General features: G+C 46.6%; 2 protein-coding genes across 3 annotated transcripts; one reads left to right on the plus strand and one right to left on the minus strand.

Annotated features, from left to right (window-relative positions):
- The first annotated feature begins 2210 nt into the window (after window positions 1-2210).
- LOC100276451 (uncharacterized) lies at window positions 2211-3970 on the plus strand. Its single transcript, NM_001150239.3, has 3 exons — window positions 2211-2743; window positions 2843-2997; window positions 3459-3970. Exons 1-3 carry the CDS (start codon window positions 2578-2580, stop codon window positions 3612-3614), a joined length of 477 nt encoding a protein of 158 aa, NP_001143711.1. The 5' UTR covers window positions 2211-2577; the 3' UTR covers window positions 3615-3970.
- Window positions 3971-4219: 249 nt separating this feature from the next.
- On the minus strand, window positions 4220-8206 carry LOC100193998 (uncharacterized). Of its 2 annotated transcripts, none has more exons than XM_020544896.3 (12): window positions 7935-8206; window positions 7701-7767; window positions 6930-6991; window positions 6747-6822; window positions 6569-6643; window positions 6295-6382; window positions 5912-6164; window positions 5651-5766; window positions 5280-5535; window positions 5098-5200; window positions 4863-4965; window positions 4220-4760 (listed from the first exon to the last, which is right to left on the minus strand). In XM_020544896.3, the coding sequence occupies exons 1-12, from the start codon at window positions 8079-8081 to the stop codon at window positions 4400-4402; spliced, it is 1707 nt and encodes a 568-aa protein (XP_020400485.1). In that variant the 5' UTR covers window positions 8082-8206; the 3' UTR covers window positions 4220-4399. The 2 variants fall into 2 exon arrangements, with proteins under 2 accessions (XP_020400485.1, NP_001167660.2); NM_001174189.2 differs by having other exon boundaries at window positions 4404-4738; window positions 7935-8192.
- Window positions 8207-11522: the final 3316 nt, after the last annotated feature.

Consider the following 11522-nt stretch of genomic DNA (forward strand, 5'->3'; position numbering starts at 1 on the left):
AAATGAAAAGGAGCCGACAAAGGAACAAGTACGTGTGCATGGATCGGAGCTACCTTCAGAATGGTGTACATTGGTTTGTCCAGAAGTAAGACCCATAAACACGCAACAAAGTTGCAATTGCATTCGTGTATTCGTCCCACACACCTTAAAAATGCGTCCAGGCTGTCTGAAATATATAGCGAGCATGGACGTTTCAGAATCCGTTACGTCAAATGGGAATTGTATTTGGTATATGTAATTAATTCAGTGGTCACATGTACGTAGGGCTGATAATGGGTCATAAATTTTACACTATAAAATTTAAGGATCAAATCGGGTTAGGATCCGGTTCTACTTCTATTTATTTTTAAACTATAATTTATTTAAGACTTTTACGTTTTTGTAAAGAACCATTTAGATCACGATCTATTACCACCCCTACATATACCTGAACAGGGCCGTGCCGAGAAAATTGGGGGCCCTATACTTAGATTAAAAAAAGAATAATGATGGGTATAGAAATTTGAGATTGGATATTCAGAAATTCAAAATATTAAAAGAATTAGGGCTCCAACGCTTTTTTGTGCCATGCATTATTGATGAAATAATATGGATTTGCAAAATCATGGATATTCAAATGTATACCCACGATCCCAACTAGACCCGCCCCTGGAATCATGCCACTTTAGAAACTTAAATATTTCCACATGCCCCATCTTTTAGTTTGGAATGGAGTTTTGAAGAAGCTTCAACTCAACATCTTATGCTTTTTGGAACCGAAATCATATTTTCTAAATTGATTCGTAAAAGACATGGTCGATAGTTGGATATTAGAATACTAAACTAAATGGTGTGCATGCATAATAAATAAATAGAATAAAATCATTTAATTTATAAGGTTGCCAAATAATTATTAGAGAATTCTAATTGATTTATATTTTATTATATAAATAAAACATAATAATGAACCAAGTTGGAAAAGGATTTAAAAATTACCCTTCTTTCTTGAGTCAAGTGGTTGCATGATGGCTCATCTCATGCACGTAGACGCAGTGACCAAACACGCAACACGTGATCACCATTGTCCACTCACCAACAGCTTGCGGTAGTCAGCCAACAAGTAGGAATTAGTGGCGGGGCTAATGTTGTGAGTAAAACTCACGTACAAATTATATGGATGTAGCTTAATTGGGGGCCCTTCGGATTGAGGGGCCCTGTTCCACCGTACCGCTGACACTCCCTCTGGCACGGGCCTGTACCTGAATATCTTAGAACAGACAAATTCTGAAAAAGGCAATACTTTGACATCCTGAAAACTTATGTAGGTGCCCTTCCTGCTTCGATCTAAAACTGCAAAGGATTGGATCCAAGATCTTTTTCACCGATAAAGTTTCTTGTAACAGTGGAGTTCTAGTGTCTCAATATGAGAAAGTATTCGAAGCGGTTGCATTAGGATTGCCTGCGCTAGAGAATCTAAAGATAAATTGTTGCAGTTAGATTCTTGGTGTCTATGATCCATTCCTAAGACGCTAGAATATCAATTCGTAACTAAGAAATCTTTGATAACGAGTAGATCTGTTCTACCGAGAGAAATAGAGAAACATACATTCGTTGTTGTTGTTGTGTTGACGCGTCCGATGAGGTGGTGGGAGAGAGTTGTCATGTCGCCGACGTCACCTCCATTGTCCCCGTAAAGGAACAACATGCACCGAGATCCGAGCCATCGTTGATTGTCGCTCTTTCAGTCACTTCCACGCCTAGACGATGTGGTCTCTGTGTGGATTAGTTTAGAGTGAGATACTTATGTTAGCTTTTCCTGTGACCCTTTAATCCTTTATATAGCGTCATATGATGGGGGCTCCAACCGAAGTTAGCGTGGACCCTTCCAATCAAAGGTCCGATTAAAAAGATGGTTAACTAGGTTAAGTTCAGTCCGGTCTCTGATGACCAGCTGTAGAGGACACACCCAACAATTACAACAACCTTTATATCTGTGGTTGGTTTATCAGATCTGTTATCTCTTGAAAAGTTGAAAATTGTCAGATGCCTAAAGCGGTAAAATAATCTAAAGAAAAAAATCCAATCCTTTAATTTTGAGAGGTTCCACTGCACATCAAAGCATTTTGTTTTTCTCAAGCTTCATTTTCTCTTTGTAACTACCATTGTATCGAAGATAAAAGTTTTGACGAGGAAATCATATCAGCGTACTCAACCACTATATTTCCGTGAAGTATAGAATCTTTTAAAATGCAAGGGTGTCATACTCGCAGTCGCACAGACAAGTAGATAATCGCTCGAGCCATCGAGGGCCAGCCTGTGCTGTTGGAAGCGTGGATGCGGCCGGGCTCAGCCGTTGATCGTTGCGCGGTGGCCGTGAGTCGTGTGACTCGTGACCAACCAAACCGTTCAGCTCCCCCATGACGTGTGCGTGACCTCACTCTCAGCCAGAGATCCACAACCGGTGAACCGCCGCGAATCCTCGGCCTCGCATCCGCCGGTGGCCGCCGGGGGCGTGGAGCACCAACTTTTCACCTGCTGTGAGACCCCCACTCACCTCCACGGAAGCACACACCCGAAGAAGAAGAGAAGGCGAGAACCATGGCGCCACCTGCCGTGTCCATCTCGCCCATCTGCTGCGTCCCATACCCCGCCTCCGGCCCCCGTCGCGCTCGCACGCCCCCCTCCTCCCTCAGAAGGTTCCCCAGATTCGCAGCCCGGAGGAGTAGCGGGGGCGGCGGGGGCACGCGCCCGGAGCCCAAACCAGGTAACCTCTCTCTCTCTGACGTGGTGGGGCGGGGAGCAGAAGGGCAGTCCGGTTCGGGCTTGGGCTTTACTCTGTGCTCTTGCTGGTGTCGTCGCGCAGATGACAACGAGAGCAAAGCCGTCCTCGACGCCTTCTTCCTCGGGAAGGCCTTCGCAGAGGCGCTCACGGAGCGGGTCGAGTCGGTGGTGGGCGAGGTGTTCAGCGTCGTCGGGCAGTGGCAGGCCGAGCAGCAGAAGCAAGTGCAGGATTTCCAGGTACTGCACGATACAATCCTCGCTCCAGATTATGCGTTGTCATCTGTGTGTAATAATAACTTACAAGTTTTTTCAGTTTTGGAATACCAAAATTTATAAAATATAAAAAAATGTGCAACAAAAGATTAATGAGTATTAAACTGCAACTAACGTACCAATTGTAAAAGTAGATATGTTGCCTGGTTTGGTGCAGTTAAAAATGTGCTGAAAATTGGCAGAAGGGAAACGTTTCTGCCTTCATTTTGGGGAACTATATGGTATAGAGTCTAGATGCACCAAGGTGGAGTGACATGGTTTGTTTGGGGATATCGCACGAATCAACTGTTTTGTGTCATTATTGATAACTGCATTACATACAGTGATTGCCATTTCTGATTTCTTCATTTTTCCCCCTCTTCTCTGTAACCCTGGCTGTACGCCATATGTGTTACTGAAATATGTCATGTATATGATGCATATAGGAGGAAGTAGTTCAAAGAGCCCAAAAGGCTAAGGAGAAAGCTGCAACTGAAGTCAGTGATGATAAGGGGGCGAAGTCTCTAAGGGAACCTTCAGCAACAATTGTGGCGACTACAACTACGTCATCTCCCCCAGCTACTCCCACACAGACAGAATAGTTGTAGACTTCTTGGTGGCAGTGAAGAGTTGTTGCTGCAAGTTGATGCAGTTCTTTGTGCAGCCAAAAAGTCTGTAGTTGGCTTTCACATGATATATGTCGATGGATAGTATATCTGCTAGTGAAACATCCAGCATTTCTAGTGACAAACCCAGCATCTCAATTATAAAAAAAAACTAATTTACATTTTTTTCATATGAATGGAAGTACTTTTTGCATCTAGTGCGTTCTGGTATATGTGTAATATATGTTATATGCCATTCTTAAGAAATGCAGCTTCAAAAACCTTGGGTAAGAATATAGAATTACTGTCTCGATTTATGCTATTGGCTGTAATTTATAACTTTGATTTATGCTATTGTCTATAATTTATAACTTTGAATGAGGATTTTGTTGCAAAGCTTCAGTGGAGATTTGTGAAAGAGTGATTTGGTCAACACAATAATGAAAGATCAAGACAGATTAAAGTACCCAACATTCAATTGATCAGCCATGGGAGTGTTGGAATATAATATTGTTGTTCGTTTTTATTCCACGTCTGAGACTCAAAAGAGGCTCGACGTGAGGAGTAGTGTTGGAATATAATATAGGTAAATTGTCCATATCTTTCTATGAGCTTAAACTTTTGAATTGAACTGGTTGTTGCATGCAATTTAAACTATTCTATCACAGGTCTCTAGATTTCTCGCTGTGTTCAATACTATGTATCGACCTCAGGTGTGCTATAGTGTGTGATCTAAACCTCTTTTGAGGTCAACATATATGATATATATGCATATACAGACATTAGGACACCACAGCCACAGTTATTCCAATATATGGCGAGGACGGAAATGAGCACGAGTTATGAGACCCTCGGCTGTCTAGCAATGCGTTCGATGATATATATCGGTGGAAATGGGAGTGGTTCATCACGAGTCTGCTCTCCGTGCCTGCGCTGCTTCGTCGCGCTGGCTGGTGCGGGCCGTGAGGAAGCCCTGGTACCACCTCGCAGACATCCGGGGCGTCCTCTCCTGGGTGTCGAAGTCGACGTGGTACAGCCCGTACTTCAACCTGTAACCGAACGCCCACTCGAAGTTGTCCAGCAGCGTCCACACGAAGTAGCCCCGCACGTTTGCTCCGTTCCTGCACGCACATATAAAATTGCCTGCACATTATTATTATTCTCCGCTTCTGGTTGATGTAGCTAATAAGCTTATCACGAACTAATAAGTTCTTCTAGATTGTTGGAAAGCTTCATGTTTGTCACCTGACTGCTTTGGATAGATACGTGATGTAGCCCTGCAGGTAGTTCTTCCTCCTCACATCGTCGATCAGCTCCTCCCTGCTGGCATCACTCCACTGCGAGTAACCTGAAATTAAGCAGCGAATACGTGTCTCAGAACATGTATATATACGCGACTCCGGTACGGTGGACCAAGAAACCCCTATAGATAGGTCCGTCGTCCTATGGCAAAGCCGCCCAAAAGCTGTATGTAGCTCACCGTTCTCAGTAATATACACAGGCGTGCCCTTGTACCTCCCGTTCACGTACTGGATAGCCAGCTCTATGGCCTCTGGGACGTCGAAGAAACCTGCCAGCGCAGTCTGCGAGGTCCACATCAGATCGATCGATCAGAGACGCACGCGCCACAAATCTTCTAGCTCTTATTACGTATGTACGTACATCTCCCCCGATCTTGACCCCGTCGTCCCTTTCCCCGGTCGCCGAGACGAAGGCGTTCCCTTCGTACGACCCGAGGTTGCACGGGGAGCGCAGGCAGTCCCTGGCGTAGATCGCCGTGTAGTGGTTCAGCCCGATGAAGTCCGCCTTGTACCGCAGCAGCAGCGCCTTCTCCTCCGCGGTGAAGGTCGGCAGGTCCGATCCCAGGATCTCCCGCATCGCTCCGGGGTAATCGCCCAAGAATATCGGCTCCAGAAACCTGTCATATATATATAGTGGTCGTGAAGCCTGACAACATATATAGTGGCGTACGACGTAGTTGCGCGCATTTCTTGTGGTGGGGAGCTGAGCTGACTGGCGACATATATACGTACCAGTCCGTCTCGAAAGCCTGCGCGCGCCGCGCGGCCAGGATGTCGTCCGTGGAGTTCGTCAGCGGCTCGTACCATTTCATGGCGGCCACGATCCCGACGGAGCCGCCCTGCGTCGCCTGGTCGAGAGCACAGATCGAGGCAGAGCACGCGCGCATGCATGCACGCACGGGTCAGCATTGCCGATGAGATGCGGAGACGATGGTCACTCACTCGCTGCGTGCGCAGGATCGATCAGAGAGAGACGAGCGGGCGGGACCCGACCTGGTACTTCTCCCTGTAGGCGCGGACGGCGGCGGCGTGGGACATGATGATGTTGTGCGCCGCGGCGTACGGCTCCCGGCGCGAGTCGCCGCTCCCGCAGCTGCCGAACGGCGGGGAGCAGCGGCTGGGCGGGTACGCGCCCAGCATGTACTGGAACTTGACCAGCAGGTTGGGCTCGTTGAAGGTCGTCCAGAGCCGCACCCGGTCGCCGAACGCCCCGAAGCAGACGTCCGCGTAGTGCTCGTACTCCTCCCTGCGTTGCGTAACAACACAAGTATCCGTTTGATGTTGATTGTTGTTGCTGCTGCTTGCTGCCAGGTCGTCCCGGACGGACGAAAATGGCAAGAACGACAGCCGGAGCAGGGGATGCTTGGGAATCGTACCGGATCCCAGCGTCCAGCCAGCCACCGTACCGGACCTCCAGCTCGCGCGGCATGTCGAAATGGTTCAGAGTGACGAATGGCTGTATTCCTGACCATCAGCAGAAAGAAAGAGAGAAACCAGACGTGTGTTGTGGTCACGTACTGTCTCACTGGTGAGCTTGCTTTGGTCGGACTCGGTCACTCGGAGCAAGAAGAGAGAGAGGGAGAGAGAGAGATTAAGGCCCGTCAACTACCCTAGCGCATGAGAGATGTGGACAAGGACTGCCTGCCGTACCTTTCTGCAGGAGCGCATCGATCAGGCGGTTGTAGAAAGCTACCCCGCCTGCATTGACGCCACCAACCCGGCCTCCTGCAACAAACACACGCGCGTTGTCCACGTCAAAGCACCCAAGGAACCGGTCGGCGAGCAGGCAAATTAAACCCTGCTGAGCAATCCGATCTTATCGGCGTACTTGGTAGAACCCTCGCCCATGAGATGGAGAATCTGTAGGCGTTGACTCCCAGCGACTGCAGGATCTCCAGATCTCCCTGCTCACAGCCAGATCGGATGCAAAACATGGTCAAGGCGGCGTCACCAGCGATAGATAGATAGATAGATAGATAGATAGACTGTTTGTTCTTGTGGTCTTTATTACCACGTAGCGATGGTAGTGGTCGTCGGCTACGTCTCCCGTGCGTCCGTCCATCACCCCTCCACCTGCAGAAGAGCAAAGGCAGGAGTGCAGGACCATGAATTAATTGTGATGTTTGTCATGCAGCTCGTGAGTGAGCGAGTTCGACAATGCGGTAATGGATCGCGATCCAAATAGTTTTCACAATAAATTAGGGCACTCAAAATAAATTTTAGTTAAAAATGAAAAGCAATAGACCCTAAACCTTAAAATCCTGTAAGTTTTATAGTGTAAAATCTAGTGCTCCCTCTACAAGCAAGAGTCCGTACGGATAATTAAGGATAAGAGCAGTTGCGTGGCGTGGCGTGACAATGAAATGATAAGATCAGTATTTATGCGCGTACGTCGCTGTCATGTACAATACATAATTTACTTATCATTTCATTCAGCAAGTAGCGTGGATCGAGCTAGATCATTCAGATGATTAGCCGAAACTTGCTTACCACTCGAATCTGTTTCGTGGGCGCGGGTGAAGGTTGAAGGTTTATTCTTCTCTTTGTTTTTTTAATAATAGGAGGACGAGGAGGGATCTTGTGAATGAAGATTTCGAAGCTGTGACGAAAAACAGAGTAATGGACCGATGTTATAGGCGTTTCCCAGTCCCAACCTAGCAAGCGTTCGAAAACTCTCACTAGTTTCCAGTTCTTCTCCAAGTGTGTTAATGCCCGGCCACGCGAAGGGGAAAGAGACCAATCGAGTGTGTGTGTGTGTGTATGTACGAAAGAAACGACTCACTGTGTGTGTGGGTGAACACATCCCAGTTGCAGAGACCCTTGCCGTCCTCCAGGTACGCGCCTTCAATCTGTCAGTGCCAGAGGCGACGTAGAGAAGAAGCCATGCGCATACAATTGTCAGACAGACAGGCAGCACCGCTTGTACATGTTCGCCCTCGTCGGTTCAAGGGACGGCGGCGACGGCGGTGTGCAGGACCGGAAGAGATGCCGGCCCGGCCGGGCGCTCAGGACTCACCTGGTACGCCGACGTCGCGGCGCCGAAGAGGAACCCTGGCGGGAACTCGCTGCGGTCGACCCCACGCACGGCCGGCGCCAGGAGCGCCACCAGCACCACGGCCGCCAGCGCCGCCGCCGCTGCGGCAACGGCTCTCGCTGTGGCCATCCCCGCGCGAGCGGGGCTCGTCCTTGCTGCGCCCTCCGTTCAGTCCACGCTAGCTCTCTCTCCCTCTCTTTTCGCGCGGCAGTCAGCCAGTCACCCAACCTATGTCACCGCTCCCGACGTGACTCTGAACGCCTCCTTCTGTTGCTGTTGCGTACTTAAGCCGCTCGCCACGTCCTCGGACAGGATGGGCAGCGCGCGTGCTACACGAGCATCTACCCTTCGTTTTCATTAAATAATAAATAATAAACAATGATAACCTATAGTTAGCCAACCACACTATATTTCTGATTATTGTTCATGACACCAAGTTTCTCCGTCATTCTCGATAAGTGACAATAAGATACTCCCTTCGTCCCAAAATAAAATCCATTTTACTTTTTTAGTTGATTCACACAATAATTAATGTATTCGATAAGTGACAATAAGATACTCCTGCCGTTGATGCTTCTGTGAATGAAATTGTAATATTTGTGATGGTTTTATGGATGAATTATTATATCTGTGATGAAATCTGTGTGGATGAATTATTATATCCTGTGTTGTAGAAAATTCTGTTAATTTTTTTTTTCTATTTTTTCCTTTGAAAATATCTATTTTCGGCGGTCATATCGAGGCCGCCGAAAATAGCTGCGCTAGGCTTTCGGCGACCCTTATTTTCGGCGGTCTGGGACTCGCAGCCGAAAATAATTACTCATTTTCGAGTTTTTTGGCAGCCAGTAACTGCTGAAAATAACACTTATGTCACCGAAAATAGCTTATTTTCTATGTCATAAGGCTTATTTTTGACGGTTTCTAGTCGCCGAAAATGACTTTCATGCTGTAGTGGATGGAGGGAGTTATGATACAACTTATGTGACTATATGTATTATTGGTTAATTGATTATAATTTCGTTTTCATCATTGCACTTGTTCCAACCGCTGCGCCAAGTTCTTATTAAAACTTCATCGTGATATGGTCAATCGCTCTAAAACCTCTTGACTTGCTCTTCACACTAGCAATTTGGCCCTTCATAGCCAAGCTATTTTTCTTGATCTTCATCTAGCTATATGACACCATGTCATGTCTCATATGCTATAATTAAACTTCTTCATTACACTATTTGCACATAGCAACAAATTTAAGTCACTCTATCACCATGACTCATGTTGCTCCCACTAGTGTATCTATGAACTATAATCACTTGTCCTCAGTGTGGTGTAAAGTGTGGTGTCCTCGGGATTCCTCTGGCTTGGAGGAAAGTGGTCGAGGCCGGGCCACTTGGAATCCGTCGCCAGAACCGCCAGAATTGCTCACCGTACTTCGGGTTCCGCCGCGCGCCGCAGGCAGGGGTATTCCACTTGTTAATCAAGGTACGAACGCGTTCACGTGTTCGCGTTTCCATTCAATAGGTATGACTATAGCGAATTAGAGTTTGTGTCACCGTGGTGCGGAGAATCCGAGGCGGCGATGGCTGCGCCACCGTGAATCTGTACCGGGGTTGGGGAAGGGGCTGCGATAGCCGTTGATCGGGGCACGAGCGGTTGTGATTAGGATCTCAGTGTACCGCTTCAGTCGTAGGATCCTGACCGTTGATGTAAAATTGGTCGGTGTAGGGGGGGGGATCGGCGGGATTTTAGATCGTGGTCGTTAATCCCCGATCCGAGGGCGGCTGGCGCATACTAGTTTGCGAGAAGGAATAATCTAATCTAACGCGTTCGATGTGGATCGAACGGCCGATATCGCCCTGTACCCCTTTGGTTGTTCACATTTGCAAAAAAAGACCCTGACTTTTCACATAATCAACTCGTAGTCCACGACATAGGATTCTGGGTGTTAGGATGTTTTGCGCAGAGACCCCGAGCTTCTCTGTATTGCAAGCGTAGTCCACAGAGTTAGAAAATCAGAATAATTAATGGAGAAAATGATTTGTTGATTAAAAGCAATTCCCAAATCTTTATTAATTTATATAAAATTCATTTTAATTCCTTTTAATTTCATTCCATTTTCTATAATTTTGTAATAATATTGTTTATCACTTAGTGCCACTGTTTTAACATGAAAGCTATATTAGAATTGATCACACAATTAATTTTGTACCAAACACTTACGAACTTCAGAAAATCATAACTTAAAATCCGTAACTCCGAATTTAGTGATTCTTTTTCCTATGATCTCGTTACGATGCATAGATTATTATTATGTATTTTGTATACATGTTTGGTGTGATGTTAATTTCTCCGTTGTACCATGTTTGTTTGTATTGTGGTGGTAGAAGAGCCAGTGGCCAAGGATTCCGGTGTTCAACAGGTAGAAGTTGCTGAGCAGGAGCTCATAAAGGCAAGTTGTGCCCGTGACCACTTTTATTTACCCAATAATGTTCTCTATAATCATTTTATCATGTATAAACTTAATTTTGATGGGACCCAGTAGGTCATCCTAGTCTGGGTATCTTTATACCTTGTTTACCCCTGAATTTTTGGGTAGTCTTTGCTATTGCTATATATGGTTTTGGGTGTTGAGATAACTATTACACATGATTATTCTTTATTACTGCTCTATTTTTGTTCATGATAAGACAACTATGTTAATTGGAACATCGAGCTTAACTTGAGAAATACGTGCCACAACAGGGTGGATGGGGCGCCCTTGGCTGACTAACTAGGAAAGTTAGTGGAGGACTACCTTACCCGAAAGGGGCAAGGGCAGTAGGGGAGTAGGCGTGTAGGGAGGTTCTCGAGTTGAGTTTGCTCCGATGGTGGTTAGACGGGGGATTCCTGCATTGCTCTTCCTAGAACTGTAGCGGGTTTTCTGAAGCTAGTGGAACTTTGTAAAGGCCTCGTAGTGGATCCCTAGCCATTCACCTCGGCAGTCTCTAAGGGCCTTGCTGAAAGTTCCCTTTGGCCCGAGAACAGGATCTGAATGTCGCCTAGAGGGGGGGTGAATAGGCGAATAAAACTTATCACTTTAAAACTTAAATTCTTACTCTACTCGAAGACTAGAACGCAGTGGAGTGAAGACCCTTCGAGTAGGTTGCAGCGGAATAGAAGATCCTGTCTCAAAATGTCCTGCACTTCACGTAAAGCTTATACCACAGATAAGTGTTGAAGTGCAGATATAAAAGCGAATAAGACAGAGAGTCAGAATACAATATGGAACAGAGCACACAAACGCAAGGATTTATCCCGAGGTTCGGCCAAGCCTGAAATGCTTGCCTAGTCCTCGTTAGAGTTAGCCACACCTGGGCTTGGAGTCTGTTTCAACTCCTTCCTCCATTTGCTCAGATCTGTCAGTATGACAGATAGAGCCTTTCACTATGTTGAGTTGAGTTACAACAAAACCGCGGCTGCTTACAAACTTCTTGGCAGCACCCCGGTAGAGTAACGATACGCTCAAGACCTTGCTCTTGCTCTTAGCAGCTCTTCTCCACTCTCTAAAGGCTTATATCTTTTGCCTTCTACACA

The sequence above is a fragment of the Zea mays genome, chromosome 10, assembly GCF_902167145.1.
Source record: "Zea mays cultivar B73 chromosome 10, Zm-B73-REFERENCE-NAM-5.0, whole genome shotgun sequence".
In the NCBI taxonomy this organism is placed as follows: Eukaryota; Viridiplantae; Streptophyta; class Magnoliopsida; order Poales; family Poaceae; genus Zea; species Zea mays.

Bases quoted from the DNA above. Each gene is read 5' to 3' on its own strand.
- LOC100193998 (XM_020544896.3), bottom strand. From the start codon at position 8,081: ATGGCCACAGCGAGAGCCGTTGCCGCAGCGGCGGCGGCGCTGGCGGCC. The intron at 6,383-6,568 runs GTACGGCAGGCA...GCTGATGGTCAG, and splicing joins CGATGCGCTCCTGCAGAAAG to GAATACAGCCATTCGTCACT. The intron at 4,761-4,862 runs GTGACAAACATG...AATAATGTGCAG, and splicing joins TATCTATCCAAAGCAGTCAG to GCAATTTTATATGTGCGTGC.
- LOC100276451 (NM_001150239.3), top strand. From the start codon at position 2,578: ATGGCGCCACCTGCCGTGTCCATCTCGCCCATCTGCTGCGTCCCATAC. The intron at 2,744-2,842 runs GTAACCTCTCTC...GTCGTCGCGCAG, and splicing joins GCGCCCGGAGCCCAAACCAG to ATGACAACGAGAGCAAAGCC. The intron at 2,998-3,458 runs GTACTGCACGAT...TGATGCATATAG, and splicing joins AGCAAGTGCAGGATTTCCAG to GAGGAAGTAGTTCAAAGAGC.